The 16,880-nt window shown below is 40.8% G+C and overlaps 1 protein-coding gene across 3 annotated transcripts in view; it reads right to left on the bottom strand.

Annotated features, from left to right (window-relative positions):
* Positions 1 to 1,173: 1,173 nt before the first annotated feature.
* Aftph (aftiphilin) overlaps positions 1,174 to 16,880 on the bottom strand; it is a 55,095-nt gene continuing 39,388 nt past the window's right edge. For 2 of the 3 annotated variants that reach the window (XM_055628772.1, XM_055628773.1), the window contains exons 7-10: positions 14,210 to 14,270; positions 12,665 to 12,745; positions 8,537 to 8,660; positions 1,174 to 2,295 (exon numbers count right to left, since the gene is read on the bottom strand). In XM_055628772.1, coding sequence (XP_055484747.1) covers positions 2,166 to 2,295; positions 8,537 to 8,660; positions 12,665 to 12,745; positions 14,210 to 14,270 — 396 coding nt within the window. In that variant the 3' untranslated portion in view covers positions 1,174 to 2,165. The remainder of the gene's footprint in view (positions 2,296 to 8,536; positions 8,661 to 12,664; positions 12,746 to 14,209; positions 14,271 to 16,880) is intronic. The other variant, XM_055628774.1, reaches the window with a different exon arrangement.

The raw sequence follows: 16,880 nt of genomic DNA, 5'->3' as shown, positions 1-16,880 counted from the left end.
TGACCGTCCGTAAGTAAAGTAGGCACAGCTGAACTTGTGAATGTGGCGCTGGCTGGGGGAATAGTGCTGCACAACAGCCCAAGTCCTTATTTTAGGCCTGATATATCAGACAGGAAGCATCTGTCTGGCCATACATAGTTGGCAACCAGGAAGCTGTCAATGTAAAGCCTTCCCCTAGAACATTCTAGTGGACACCATAGTCTGCCATTGGCTGACAGCTTGTTCTTCAGTGAATGTCATAGAACTTTCTGGCAAACATCTAATGACAATATTATAAAACTACTTTTGTCTTAAGACTAACATATTTTTATATGTGTGGTTATTTTGCCTGCCTGCCTGCATGTATGTATAATTCATGTCTGCTTGGTACCAGTGGAGGTAAGAACAGGGTGCTGGGTCCCCTGGAACTGGAGTTTGAGAAGATGTTTGTGAGCCGCCATGTGGTTGCTGGGAATCAAACCCTGGTCTTCTTCAGGTGCAACAGGTGTTCTTAACCATTGTGCCATCTTTCCACCTACCCCTAAATGACTCTTTAGGATATTTCTGCTTGCCTTAATTTGATGCAAACATTTTCTTGGACGGGGTACTCCCTTTCTCAACATTCTGAAGGTCTGCTCTAATGAATCATGGGAATTTCTTTTATGATTTCATGTTGTACACATGAAGACAGTTCAGCTGTTAAGGAGCACTGATCCTATTTTTCAGTGTGTGTTTGGGTGGCGCATGTGTGTCAGTACAGACCGCCTTTAGGTTGCTCCCTTCCCATCTTGTGAGTCTCTGTCACTGTGTAAACCAGGCCAGCTGGCCTGGAGCACCTTACATGCATTTCGTTTTATGTGTACGAACGCTTTGCTTGCCTGTGTGTCTGTGCAACACAAGCATGCTTGGTAGCTTTAAATGTGAGAAGAGGGGCTGGCACTGTAGTTATGGATGGTTGTAACACGAGAGCAGGACCTGGATCCTCTGCAAGAACAAGTGCTCTTGACCCCTGAGCCGTCTCTCCAGCCTCACGATTCCGTTCTTGGAGACCCGATTGTAATTGTTCCTGATTTTAACCAGGTATAGTTTAATCAGATTACTTCATTTGGAACAAAATTCATTACTTCTGAATAAAACCTCACATTCAAATGCATTACATTTTCCCTGAGATACTAAAGTACAAAGACAAAAGGCTAAATTTCTTTTAAATTATTTTATTATTGTATAAGCTAAAAGGGAATTTACACACTGAAATCTCAAAAACCCTTGGGCATGCACATTAACCTGTTAGAGGCTCTTCTACATGTCTCTCTTTTTCCATAGGAATTTCCCCAAACATTTAAAACCCATAATTTTTAACTGTATATACAGCCTAAACCATAGCAATCTATGATTATGTCGTTTCACACTGTGCAAAATCTTCAGAAAATAGTGGTATGAGAGAACAGAAAGACTTCTACAAATTTTATTTTAAGACATTCATATAATTTGGTCCTTCTCCAGATCACACTAATTAAAACAGGCACAATCTCTTTCAAGCCTCCAATCAAAATCTAACAGTGATCCACAGCACACAAACAGAGAGCGGTGATGAGGACCTCTGCAGAAGGCCACACAGCAATATGCCAGACTGAAAAGACTAAAAACAGAGCCCAGAAAAGTTAACGAAAGCCAGGTCCCAACAGACCCATAACATACAAAATTGAAAATCAAACAGGAATTTTGGAGGTTTTTGTGATAGTAAAAGTAATAGAACTTATGATAGGGAAAATTAAGAGCAGTCAATGCAATGAGAAAAGACTGAAGGGGATTTCACAGACAGTGGAGATTTGAGTTTTTAATTTTCTTTTTTTATTTCAAAAGTTTTTAAGAAGGACACCACCAGTGTATTTCACAAAGACATAAATGTATACACCCCAGCAACACAAAAGGATAAATCTTCAAAAATGTTCATCCCCAATTATTTACATTTTTTTCTAATATAAATTTAGGACTTCAGTATGTAAATAAATATACATTACTATGTATACCTTTCTAGTGTGGCTTACCAACAAATCAGCTGAACTCGAATGCATTTATTTATTTTTAAATTACAACAGATATGCTTCTGATGGCAGGGAAAGGATGGAGGAAAGAAAAATGTATTTAAAACTGTCCAATTCAAGCAGCTATCCGTCTGCTTGTTCTTAGGGGCCTGTGGAAGGCGTCAGCGTGGCTGGGAACATCAACACCTTGGCATGCATGAAGGTTAGGTCAGGAAGGCTGGCGATCACCTTCACGGCTTCTTCACTCAAGTGTTCCTCTCTTTTTGGTTTCCTATCAGCCAATGAGAAAAGACAAGTGTGTTAGCGAGACTGTGCTATAGGTCAAACAGGAAAAGAAGTTCCCTCTTCAGGTTTGCAGGCAGTAGTCTCGGGCATCTGACCGTCTTTTCCTCTGCTGGCTGCTGAGTAAGGACCAACATGGGACTTTTCTGTTGTTCATGAAATCAAGTATGAAGACACAGATATCCATATGTACATGCGTACAGGCTCAAAGCTTTACTTCAGGCTGAAAGCACTGAACCTGCAATCATTTTCAAAAGTTACTACGTACAAGGATAGTGCTAAAGCTCTGATAACAGTCTGCCCACCAGGATTTCCCCTACCCACTGCAAAACTACCAACATCACCTCAACACAAAAGGTGTGGTGCAAGACTTGGTAAGTCATTTAAGCTCAGGCTTTCTCACCCTAATGGGGAATTCCAGGAGCCAAAGCCCTCAGCCAGGCAGGGATGCCGGCAGCAGCACGAGAACGGGGCACAAGCAGAACTGGTGGGAAAATCTGACAACCTCGCAGGCCTCTGGCTATGTCGATAATGTTATTTAACCACATCTCTCCCCACTCTAACACATAATTTGAAGCAAATCACAGATGTACAAAAACTCCTAGTGAAACAGTGGGCAAGCTGAAGAAAATGCACAATGAGTGGCAAACGTGGCCAATGCCATCCACATCATCCAAGCCCATCCAGGTCATTAAATATATTGACAGTATCATTATAGTAACACAGATTAATTTCAGACCAAAGATCATTCGAACTTGGCTGCAGAAAGCCCAATTCTTTCATGGCCGTCAGAGCAGACAAATCGATATGCAATCCAGTTCTAGTGTTTCATAGAAGAACATAAAGGCAATCCTGCACTTTTTAAAAACAGATTTACACTTTAGACTACATTTTATGGTAATAAATCAACAGCTGCTTGAGGAACTAGTATATAATTACATCACTTCAGAGTTGAAGAATGTTTTGCTTCCTAGTCTCAATCTTAGGATCACTAATGCGGACTATAGAGTGAAATGGTCAGCAGGTGGCCATGCCATCAGTGGATTTCTCATGTGCTGCGGGTAGCTCACATGAGCTCAGCCAAAATCTTACCCTATATTCACAAGGCTTTACATAGAGTCTCCAATTTACAGAAAATTGGGGGATAGAGAACAGAGTGAACACCACTTGCTGAAAACAAGGAGAGCAGTCCTGCATGGATTTCCCCATGTGTGAAGTGCAGGTAGCCCAGGACAGAGGCACAAGGGAAGTCCTTAACCAGGGGACAGCTGTCAAGAGTGGCCTGGGTTTCACCAACGGTTTTCAGAGGCAATATGAAACAATTGAAAAAGTTTATACAATTGGTAAGCTTGTTCATATATTTGTAGTTAATTCATGTGAGCTATTCTTATTAAAATACAAAATGCACATGTTTGAGAACAACTGTATCGATCTTTGTTGCTTTCTAGCTAAGATTTACCCTTTTTTTGTCAATGGTCTACTCATAAGTCAGAAAGAATGGCCTAGGCTCAATTCACTTTTTTCTCAAACATGACCAGATCTTTCAAAAGGAAAAGAAACTTTTCAAGAAAGTTCTAGGACAACTGGATATCTCTTTACAGGGCAGAGAAGGGGGGAATGGAATGTAGACCTCTCCCATCTTCCACAATAAAAACTAATTAAAACGCGGCCAGGCATGGTGGCACACACCTATAAACCCAGCACTCTGGGAGGCAGAGGCCAGCCTGGTCTACAAATCAAGTCCAGGACAGCCAAGTCTACACAGAAATCCTGTCTCTAGAAACAAAACCAAAACCAAAACCAAAACCAAAACCAAAACCAAAACCAAAACCAAAACGGACTAGAGTTCAATTCCCAGCAACCACATGGTGGCTCACAAGCACCTATAATGAGATCTGGTGCCCTCTTCCGGCATGCAGGTGTACATGCAGACAGAACATTGTATACATAATAAATAAATACATCTTAAAAAAAAAAAAGGAATTAAAGAGTTGGGCAGTGGTGGTACATGCTTTTAAACAGAGCAATAAGGAGGCAGAGGCAGGCAGATCTCTGAGTTTGAGGCCAGACTGGTCTACACAGCGAGTTCTGGGAGAGAAACCTTGTTTCAAGAAACCAAGAAACCAACCAACCAACCCCCAAACCCAAAATGCATTAAAGACCCACATGTAAGAGCTGAAACATAAACTCTTAGGTATAAGAACTTTCTAATTTTGAATTAGGCAATCATTTTTTCAACCTAAAGCACAAGTAACAAAACAAACAAATTGGATTTCATCAAAAATAAATGCTTTTGAATGTCAATACATGGCTTAAAAACTGAAAGAGATAACAGAGTAGCCAGGATTTGAAAATGCTGTGTCTGACAAAGGCCTGGTTATTTGTGCCTCTAAGGAACCGTCACAAATATCTGACTAGAAACAGGCTGACTCTGATGTGGTACCCTTGAAGGCAGCGCATGGATGCTAATGAGCACATCAGAAGATGTCTAATAGCTCCGCTACCACGGAAATGAAAATTAAAACCAGACACAACTTCATGCCCACTGGGATAGCTACAACCAAAAAGTCAGAAAATTTTTTGAGAGAATGTGGTGGGGGTAGAAAACATTACATCCTAGCACTCTGGAGGTGAATGCCGAGAGGATGAGGTGTTCAAAGCCAGTGGGCGACATGAGACTGTCTCAACCAGATGCCGCAGGGCATGAATCTCCGTGTGGTGTGCACATCTGTAATGTGGCACCTAGGGGTGAGGAATACTGAGTCTGAGACAAGACTGAGTAAGCTTGCTTCCCTCCCTCCTCCTCTTTTTTGCATGTTATATCAGGGCTCAATCCCAGGGCCTGTGCATGCTAGGCAAATGTTACAGCTGAGCTAAAACCTCAGCCTGAGACCCTGACAAAAATCCCACAGGTTGCCCCCACAACTGGAATAGGTATACAGGGGATTTTAAGGCTCAAGGTAATAAACATGGCTATGTTAATTTAATGATAACAGTTGCAAAGCTTTGTGAACCTACTAAAAACTAGTAAATTTACACACATGAGCAAGGTCTTAGGAGATATTAATTAAATCAATAAAATCTAAAACTGAAAGCCCGAAGTGATTAGTTAGCCACTAGTTCTCTGGCTTGTACAAATGTCAAGTTAGTGGTAGCCTCTCTGTAGCTACTTAGCAGCTGACCATGTACTAACTTAAGTTAGAAAATAACCTTTCTCCATATGAGGACAGCTGAGCAAGAACATGGATTTCTCTAACTACCAGACACTGCTGGTAATGCAGATCAGGGCTTGCGGGCTGCAGTGCTCACCTGGCATGCACAAGGCCCTAGGAGCCCCCCATCCCCCACACAGCCAGGCGTAGGCACATCTGTAGTCCTGGCCACTGGGAATTTAAGGCAGGAGGATTGCTTCAAGTTCAGGAATTTTGGTCTGTAGTGCGTTATGTCCATTTGATTTGCACAAAGTTCGACGTCAGGTGGTGGCCCCTTCAAAGTGGGCTATTAGGTCACCTAAGGAGGGACAAACCGGCTCCAGCCATAAACAGAATGTGTCAAAACACCCAACACAAACACGAAAATAACTGCGGTAAAAAAATGACTTTACAAGCTATGGGAAGAGAAGACAGACCACATCAAGTTCCCTGACATATTCAAAGGCTCTTAGAAAAGTGTGTGAGGGCCCGCAAGAGGGCCTTAGCAGCATAGGAGCTTGCCACCAAGCCTGACGACCTGAGTTTCGTCCCTGGGACAACACGGTGGGAGGAGAGAACTGACTACCACAAGTTGTCCTCTGACCTCCGATCAAGGCGCAAGCGGAGCACCCATCATCCCTGACAAAAATAAACAAATATTAACTTTAGAAATGGGGGGAAAAATAGGAGTGTTTATATCAAATGTCCTCTATCCCAACTGTGGGTTTTGTTTTGCTTTTGGAGACAGGTTTTGCTTTGTAGCTTAGGCTGGTCTCAAGTTTATAATCCTCCTGCCTCAGTTTTCTGAGTGCTGAAATTATAGGCTTCATCACTATACCCACTTCCACTACTGCTTTAACCCTTTCTTATCCTATAGCTCTTTTCATAAATCTTTTCCATTCTACCTTCTATGTAATGTCAAGAGGCAAGATTATTTTTAATCTTAAAAAGAAAAAGAAAAAAGAAATAAATCCTAAAGATCAAGATATTGAGAAAACCGTATAAAGTCATATGTGCTGCTTGCCTGTCATGGAAGGCTGGGCTGAAGCTCTGTTTAAGCATCTACCTAGCATGACGTTTCGGTTTGATACCACCATTGCGGAAAAAGAGAGAGAAGAGAAGGGGAGGGGAGGGGAGAAGAGGGAAGGGGAAGAGAGGGAAGGAGGAGAGGAGAGGAGAAGAAAGGAGAGGAGAGGAGGAGAGGGGAGGAGAGGAGAGGAGAGGAGAGGAGAGGAGAGGAGAGGGGAGGGGAGGAGGAGAGGAAAACAACTTCTGCCCCTGCAAAAAACAAAAACACCTAATCAAAAATCCTCTGGTGATATTTTGTAACTTTAAATACTAAGATGTGGATTTTTTTTTCATTAGTTTCAATCAATATTTTCAAAAAGCAAAACATTCTTCAAAATGAAATCCAAAGTTGGCAGCTTGATTTAAATTTATTTCCTTTTAAATGTTAAAGTGGGTCTGAGGAAACAGTCTGGAGTATGCAAGCAAAGCCCTGGCTTTCTGCTGTACCTCAACAGCAGAAAGGCCAGATAATCACCATAAAGGAGTTACCTCCTAGATGTATGCTACAATTTCAGTTTATTCTTTTAGTTCAGAAGATGAAAAAACGTTAGTAGCAACAGGGGTTGGGCAATACAGTGTATTTTAAGGAGCCTTAAAAACCTGAAGGGGCACAGCTAACAACGTGGGGTGGAGCTCCTCCTACTGGCACATGGATGAATTCTCCTAACTGGGAAGCCAGGAGGTGCAACTGCAGGGAAGTAAGGAAGCAGCAGGGTTGACTAAGAATCGCAGGGGAGTCACAGAAAATCAGAGCACAAATCCCACAACAGTGTGGTTAGCAGAGGGCCCACTCAACATGCAGGTTGGAAGTGCTGGGGCACATGACAGCAACTGAGTGAGCCTGTGGACCAAAGGCCCCGGTGCTCTAAGTCTATTTCCTGGAGAAGTGAGAGGCATCTACAGCCATCAAATGAGTATCAGCAGCTTTTAACTTGTTAGCATCTGTTAAATGAACACCCATAGGGAATAAAGTTTAACAGACCCTGCAACCATTTAAGTCTGGCATGATAGCACACACACTCAGGAGACAGAGGCGGGTGGCTCTTTCTACATTCAAGGCCAGTGTGGTCTACATAACATGTTTCTGGACAAGTCAGAGCTTCACAGAGAGACCCTGTCTCAAAAAACAAACAACCCAAAGAGATTGCAATCATTTAACCTAAAATTAAAAAAAAAAAAAAAAAAATTGTAGGAAAAAGGGAGAAAGGATTTTTTTTAAATGAAAGAATTAACTTTAAAAGATAAATCTAAATGGTGTGGACGACTCAATAGGAAATTCTAAATTCCCGAAGTGGGCAACCGACACATCAGAGCATCCGTCTTGAAGATGAAGATGGACGGTGACCTGGGAGGCCGAGAAGACTGCTAACCACTCAGGGTCTGGCACTAGTTATGGGCTGTCTGAACTGCCTTCTGCTAGAAACGGGCTTATCTGATGCTTGCTCTGTCAAAGCATGGATACCCAAGTGTGTTAAACCCTCAATGTAAGGTCCTAGTGACACTCCTTGTGTCTGGTTCTAACAGCAGAAGATACCTGCCCCTAAAGAGGCTCCATACGTTGGTAAAGGAGTGCATGAAGCCTCAAGTTATGTGCACAGCAGCAACAGTTCTGCAAATCAGAAATCGGTCTTTTCTCTGCCTTAGCTCCAACGCGAACGCAGTAGCTCAGGTGACACCAGGGATGTGAAACTGATTCTGAAAACGCTTTTCTCTCTAACGGTGAAGGGCTAGGGGATGCTCCTCAGTGGCATCAGCATTTCAACAGTTAATCAGAATCATTTTCTTTGGGGGGGGGGGGGGAGAGGGCGTCATCTATCAGTCTTCTCCAAAAAGTTTATCATTAAACATTAATTTGATGTTTTCTACTGGATCTAAGATATCACCCTCTACTAGATTTAAGATATAACCCTGCCTCTTGCATGCTTTGCTTGTGCTGTTTAAAGCAGAATCAAGCTCAGAGCAGTTGTTTACCTGGTCGACGTGCTTGTCTTCTCCACTGTAGACATGAGCTTCGCAAATGCATCAGTCACTTTGAGGCTTGAGGTGGAGGTCTCCAGCTTAGCAGTTGTTAATTCATACAATTCTGGATCCACACCTTACAGCACAGAATGATAGCGAGTGAGGGCAAGCTGCATGGGTTACAGTGAGCCACAATCCAAGACGTAACAGCATTCTCTACCCACATCTGAGCCTGCACAAGCACCACTCGCTGTCAGACACCTGCTACTCTTCTGCATGTGAGAAGTCACGAGTGCCACGTGGCTGGATGGCACGTAACTGCAGCTGGTTCTCAGCTTCCGGCTGTGCTTATTTATTTGTCTATTTTTTGTGTGTACTGGTCTGCATTTACGTATGCACATCACTTGCATGCCTAGTACTTGAGGAGGCCAGAAGGGGGTGTAGGAACCCCTGGAACACAGATAACTGTGAGCCACCATGTAGGTATGGGAACAGAACCCAGGTCCTTTGCCAGAGCAGCCAGTGAGTGCTCTTAACCATTGAGCCAATTATCCAGCCACATGTTCTGTTCTGTTTTTTTAAGTTTTATGGTAGGCTTTGAAGTAGCTATAAAAGAAACACATAGAAATCCCATTTTGAAATAAATGTTCTATGTAAAAGATGCCTCCCAAATGCTTTAAGAATTTCCATCACTCGGTTCTGTATTCATTTCTGACACATCAGTGTTTATAAGTAGAATGAACATGCTATGATAGTCCCTATTTTTATTTTTATTTTACTTATTTTGAGACAGGATCTTACTCTGTAGCCTATACTGGCTTTGACTCATGACAATTCTCCTGCCTCAGCTTCCTGAGCATTGAGATTAAAGGTATGAGTCACTAAACCTGATGCTAACATTTTCAATTGTTTAAAAGATTACTTTATTTTTTCTTTTATGTATGTTGGTGTCTTGCCTGCATGTGTGTCTTTGTAAAGGCCTTTGGACCACTGGATCTGGAGTTAGATAGATGTGGGTGCTGGGAATTGAACCTAGGACTTCTGGAGAAGTCGCCGGTGTTCTTAAGTGCTGAGCCATCATTTGAGCTCAACATCTCAATTTTTAAATTGGCTAATGAACCTAATTTTGAACCTTGCCCTGAGCTCATCCCATTTTTCTTTTCTTAAAACTCCAGGATTTTCTTCCATGTCAGAGACTTGGAGATTAATATGAAGCCTCTACTGTAGAAAATTACTTGGTTATAACTAAAGGTGAACAATTTTTGAAAGCACCAAATCATTACTTAAAAATATTGCATGTTCTTCAAGTGAAAGGTGGAGAGGAAAAGTGGGTGAGTGCACGACTCTGGGGTCAGTCACACATGTAGTCTCCTCTAAATCTGGCAGCCACAGTTAGGACGCCCAGTCAGGGTGACAGAGGAGACTAAGCGGGGCCACAGGTCAGCATCAGTTTACAACACGTCTCACAGCGTCTCCATTTTATTTTTTATTACAACATTACTCAGGGTGTCCTTGAACTCCTGAGTTCAGGTGATCCTTCTGCCTCGGCTGGGTCTACTGATGTGCAAGGTTGTACTTGGTCTAATTTTATTTTCTAAGAAAAGCCTACAAGGTTAGACTAAAAGTATAATAAATGCATAAACAAGTTCTTTCCTTTCTGAACCAACTCTGGATGAGCACAGACAGAAATACGGATCTCAGATGTTTATAGAAATCGAATGAACTACTGAGTCCACAGGTAAAGCCCAACAAGGAAGAAGGTGCATGTTGCTTCCCAAGTTCATAATAACTCATTCACATACATTTTCAGCACACACTTAAAAACTTCTATTTCTCTCTTTCACATTAAAGGTGAGCACACCGCACACCAGTCCACAGTACTGAAGGTGAGATCTACGCATCATGCAGAACGACTGCACTCTGACTCTAACAGGAAAGCGCCAGTAAAATCTTTGATGGGTTTATAAAATACTGGGCGTTCAGCTGTCAAATAGTCAGTGACAGACTGGAAACAACAGTGCTGACAATGACAGGAAAAAAGTCACCGTTCTAGCCCCAAACAACATTCTCCCCCCTCCATAAACTGGCCCCAAACCAAAAAAATGACTGACATCTGTAACATCTACATTTAATTTTTCAGAAACAAGGCAATTATCTACTTTAGAGAGAATTTTTCTAGTGGAAAAGTTTTTCTTAATAGAACTTTAATGAGGCACAGCTTAATTACACAATTAAAGTAGCCAACCAAATTCTACACCAACCTCCTAAGAATCACACACAAGATAATTAACCGCAAGCTAAGATAAAATGACTTTCCCATAAACAAGTTAAAAAAGACAAACAAGTGGTAAGATGGAACACTAAGGAAGGCATTGAAACCCGAAGATTGGGGGAAAAGTTTTAATAATAAAATCCAATAACAATAAAAAGCCAAAGCAAATTTATTTTACCTAAATTTACACAGCAGCTAGAGCACCCTGATGGAAGCCCAGAGTTAAAAGGTTTCACAGGGGGAGAGACTGCATTGGATCACGCTGTGCTCAAGTCCACTGCAGTGTTAAACCTTCCAAACACTGTTTTTCTATCAGGTGTACCCTGAGTCCAATTACCAGGTATCTCTGCCCCTCTTTAAGCAACCAGGTTATTTGTGCTCTTATCAGTACTTTTGAAATGAGTTTAAAATATAAGCAAATTTTAAATCTAAACCAAGTTTTAGGCACCCATAAGAAAAAGTGACCTCTTTAATTATAATGCAGACTGTGATCGAATTCAGCTGAGAGGGAACTTGGATAGCTCTTGTTTTCACCCTTTACCTCACAAGTATCATGAATTGTCAGTCAATTTTAGCTCCTCCAGGCGGTTTCATAAGTCAGATATATATACTTAGTAGAACTCTAAGTAGTAACATACCAAATTTAAGTGAGTAGAAAGACCAGATATAGACTTTTTTTTTTCTTTTTTCAGATACTCTCAAGAAATTTTAAAAACAATGAAAGTGAAAACTCGAAGCTTAGGTGAGAGCAATCTAGTCAGTGTACCCCAGAGATTTGTGCCACTTCTCTGTGGCAAGAGCAGGTTTCCTTAGCTGTAGATAAGAGAATGGTATCCTGGTCCAGGCTTGCCCTTTGCTGACTTTGTTACTTTCCTTCATATACCATCACTGCAGATAAACCATGAAGTGGGTGGCTGGGTTACCTAATAGATTCACCCAAAACAAAACACCCCACAGTTTTCAGGAACCCAGGCTAGCTACAAAACTAGCCACTGGTGGGCACAGACTATGCATTCCAGGAGTTAGCATTTGAACAAAACCCTAGTAGTTGTATGATGATCAATGATTACCAGATCACAACTTGGGATGACAGGGATTCATTAGAATCATATTCAATAAAATGTAAACATTAAAATGCCATTATAATTTCCATCTTTTATTTGGTTAGAAAAATGACAAAATACATCAGTCCTTTGGTCAATGGACTATAGGGCTGAACATTAACAGGTGCCGGTAAAGCTTAACTTTTAGCTGTTAGGTTCATAGCAATTACTTTCTACTATTAACTTTTGTCAACATTTTTTTCTTCCATGGAAACTAACAGTATGCTTTCTATTTAAGAACTACATAAAATAGTAATTTTTTGATATGGGACTATATAACTACATGCTAGATTCAAACATTTTGGACTCAATTATATATTTAGCAGTACTAATAAGAACTAATTAAAATGCTAGAATTTGTATAGACACTATAATATGAAGCCATATTTACATACTAAAACATTCTTATCTCTCTAAACTAATGTTATTTTCAAATGGCTTTGTAGATTATGCTTTCAAAACAAGCAAATAAATATATTTTCCTCTTAGAGGGGGTGAAAAACAAAACCTCTTTAGCTGTCTAAAGCCATTAGGGCTGTAGTATTGTAGAAACCACTGTCAGCTCTAAATATAACCCTCTGAGAAAGTTTTCTTAGAAATATATTTTGTGTAAGCTGTTTCTTACAGCCAGACATTAGAGAGGAAGATACATGAAGGACAGGTGCTAGAGAGAATACAGTGTAGCGGTTTCCTTGTTTATAGGAAAGTCAAGTGTGGTCATGCTTTTAGTAAACAACCAGAACTACAGTTAAACACTCTGCTGACCTGGGATTGCGCTGCTGCTAGAGCTACTGTCATCCACGGGCCCAAAGAAATCAAGGTTCAGAAGAGTGGAACCTCCACTAGCTTGGAAGTCAGTGACCGTGTTGGTAGGCAGCCACACAGAAGGTAAGCCAAGGGAGGAGGGTTATGTGTAAAAAGGGGTAAGACACACACTTGAACATGCAGGTTATAATTAGTAGTCATTACACATTTCAAAAGCAACATTAAAACAATGTGTACAACAGTAGGTTTTCATAACTAAAGTAACAATTGAACTCAATGTATACTTCCTCATGTACAATATAAAGAACTTTGTTAGGTTTTAGTTAGAAGTCAGCTCTTTCAATCAAAACTGAAAGGTTTCAGAAAGACCAGGGAAGGCATACTAGTTAAAGGGAAACAATATTTAATCTTAACCCAGTGTTAAATCACTACAAGCCTGATCTTTCAGGTTAGTTTTTATGAACAATTTCTGGTTTCTAATGAATGCTTTTAAAAGAATGACAAAGTTATGAGTTTAGGACATGCATCAATACACTAACTTATTTAAAATAACGTAACATGGATGCTGTAACCGCCCTACCCTGATGTACAAGCTGTACTGTTCCCCTTTAACTCTGAAACAGTAAGCACAAATAATATACATTTCAAAAGAAGTTGTTAATGGAAAGCATGATGATTTGACTAAAGACATCAGACAATAGCAAAAGGTGCATCCAGGCTTTCCTTCACCAGGACATTCCATTGATGGTTTCCAGGTGCCCTAGGATCCCAGCTACAAGGAAAAGCTGGTAAGAGTGTCTCAGGCAATGGCATGGTAAGTATCACTGAGGAGACAGTAACAGATACTTTCGGCAATGACTCAAACAACTTAAGAAGCTATTATAACTCAGGGGCCACTGAAAACCCACAGCTTGGGCTTTAAAACTAGTCCTGTGTGTACTACAGTACTTGCATAAGTTACTCCCTTTCAGAGTTCTAAAGTCATAAGCAAAACCACTGATTTCTGGAACTGCTCTGTTAGTATTTCGACATAAGTTTAAAAATAATCATAAAAATCATTCATCTCCCATTAGCATATAAGTATTCCATAAAACACTACTGAATCTGAAAACTACATTAAGTCAATAAATATGGATCTATGTACACACTGGTTTTGGTTAAGTGAATAGTTGTGCTTTATGCTTTGGAGCAACCTCTGGCCACAAGACTTTGTACCAAGAAAATTTCACAAAGGAAAGCTATAAAATATTCAAACAAATTGGTCCTAGCTAAAATATCATTTAAACTAATTAATTTTGACTTAAGATAAAGAAACTAAAACTTTACCTTGCTCTTACTACCAATACTTGGGCATTAATATTGTTGGTTACAGTAACGGCTGGTATCTTGAGCAATTGCTATTTAGAAAGAAAGCCTGAATTTCCAAAGATAAGAATAAGAGGTTACGTTCAAACAAGAACAGAAGTCAGCAGAGAGAAGTCTGTCTGAACTGTGTAGCTTTCTTAGCTCTAGCCCTGCTGCTAGAGGCTCTACGGAGAGACGTACCATCTAAGGGGTTAGTAAGGCCACTGCTACTCCAGTCAAACTGCACGGGTGGGAGAGACTCCTAGAGTTGAAAACCGAAAACACAAAACAAAACAGAATTGAAAAAATTAATCAGCATGTAGTAGCAACATAAAGAATCCTTAAACAAAGCAATCCCCTCAACAGTACAACAAGACTATGCAACAATGAATCTATTGGCAAAATTTGGATAATATACAATTTCAGGTTATTTGCAAATATTAACACGAACTGAAATTAAAGAATTTATAAATAATATCCTTATTTATTATATGAAATTTGCATCCAACAAATAGAGTATCTTTTAATTTTCAAACAAGTATATGCACTAATTCTATTTCAATCTTTTTTCAAGTTGTTTTTTAACCTGTTAGATTTCAAGAAAAAGATTTAGACTTAGTGATTATATTTCCTTAAATACTAGCCATGAAACACTATCAGATCCGATGCAACACAACAGAGAAGAAACTACACTGAAATGACATTTGGGTTGTTGAAGTTGACAGTAACTACTAAATGACTACACATGACCTTTACCAGCTAAGCTGGTCTCAGGAGATATAAAATGAGAAGGTGGCATACAAGGTCTCTACCTCTTCACAAGTTTCCTGATTTCAAAAGAAAAGACACTGTAGGCCAATAAACAGGATGCATGCTTTTTTGTTTGTTTGTTTTTGAGACAAGATCTTACTTTGTAGTTTTGGAGTTCTGACTAGCATGGGACTCCCTATATAGACCAGGCTGGCCTCAAACTCAGAGATCTGCCTGCCTCTGTCTCCTGAGTGCTGGGAGTGGCGTGTGCCACCATGCCTGGAGGGGATGTACATCTTTTGTTTGGTTTGGTTTTTGAGACAGGGTTTCTCTGTGTACGTAGCTGTCCTAGACTCACTCTGTAGACCAGGCTCGCCTTGAACTCATAGAGGATCCGCCTGCCTCTGCCTCCCAGAGTGCTGGGATTAAAGGCGTGCACCACCGAGTCGAGCTTGGGATATCCATTTTAAAGCATTGATTTTCAGATATTTAATTTAAAGTGTATGCTTGTAGGAGAGACAGAGAGTGTGACTGTGTGGAGAGCAGGGGAAGGCACTGGACATGCTGCTTTATCTCATCCCACCTCACTTTACTGAGACAGGGTTATTCACTGAACAGGCCTAGGCTGCCAGTCAGCAAGTCCCAGGGGTCCTCCAATCCCTGACCTGCACAGCATGGGGGTTACAGACTTGGAGCAACATACCTACTTTTTATTTGAGGGCGGGAGACTGAAAGTTATGTCTTTATGCCTGCACAGGCAAGTGTTCTTAACCCACTGAACCATCTCTCCAGCCCAATTAATGTGTTTGAGACAAGGTCCTGCTAATTTTCTCAGGATAGCCTCAAACCTGTGGTCCTCGTGCTTCAGGATGTTCAACAGATGGCAGATATGTAGGTGTGTGGACCCCCTAACAAGTCCGGTATTCATTTTGGTCAAGCTCCCTGACTTAGGATTTGCATGAAATAGATTTGTTTTTCTTGTTGAGACAGAGTCTTGTTAGGTTGCTCAGGCTGGCCCTGCACTGACTACGTAAAGGCGGCCTGGTGTTTGAACTCACACCCCCCTGCTTAGTCCTCCAAGCATGATCACTGCATGCGCCACCATGTCTTGGGAGCTTTATGAAATAATGCACTAGCATGGATTCTTACAACTGATTTCACTCCCTAGCGTTTTACATTTCATAACACAGAGTGAACAATGGTAGAGCGGAGCAGACCTGAAGAGTCTGGTGTGGCGTGCTGTGGGGCACGTTCAGGCCAGCTGCAAAGTTGCAACATGAACGCAGTGGCCTACCGTGATGCATGTGAGCTCAAGGGGCTCTGTGGGTCCTCCCAGGGGGGTCTACGAAGAGGTGAGACCTACAGGACCTCAGTGCAACAGGGAGGTTTTCTTCCCAAAGCGGAAGCCAAGGTCACTAATTATGTGAAGAACTGCCAATGGATGACTGGCCAGGAGGCTATTCAGGATCTCTGGCAATGGAGGAAGTGTCTTTAAGAAAATGGTTTAAACAGTTTGAACTATTCCATCTTACTCCATTTCTTTAAGAGTGGTTATTCTTTTATAATGCAAAGTGAGAACTTTACCTACTGTGTTTGATAAATGTTGTCCAGACTCAATTGCCAAGAAATGTGTTGTCTAAAATGCCCGTTCAGTTTTCAAGGATGGAACTCTACCCTTTACTTGGTTTTAAGTATGTCTGGAATCTTATGCTAGGACATAGCAATAGTGGTGGTCAGATGTGGAAATGGTAGAGACACAAATATACATGCGAAATAAATCCAGTATTTTAATAAAGTAAAAAAAAAAAAGAGTGAACAATGGTAAATATCAAATAGAAGGTAGAAGACAAATGCTCTTTAAGTGAGTAGTAATTTCATTTTAAGAGGCTTTTTTATACAGAAGAACAGTTTTTGTTTTCTCTTTTGTTGGCCGTGTTGACAACACTTATGGAAATAACTTGTGTTCCATTAGACTTTTAAATAACAAGATTCTGTTACTTCTTTGCTTTCACATTGTTGGTATTACTGGCCCTACACTTCATTGTAAGAAAGACACTACCATAACATTATACTTACTTTTTTTATGGGTAAAGACACTGTATCATGCAGGATAGGAACATGA

This window comes from Psammomys obesus, unplaced genomic scaffold (assembly GCF_907164565.1).
Source record: "Psammomys obesus unplaced genomic scaffold, mPsaObe1.curated_primary_1811, whole genome shotgun sequence".
In the NCBI taxonomy this organism is placed as follows: Eukaryota; Metazoa; Chordata; class Mammalia; order Rodentia; family Muridae; genus Psammomys; species Psammomys obesus.
The sequence above is the reverse complement of the archived record's forward strand: the minus strand, read 5'-3'. Positions and strand labels throughout refer to the sequence as shown.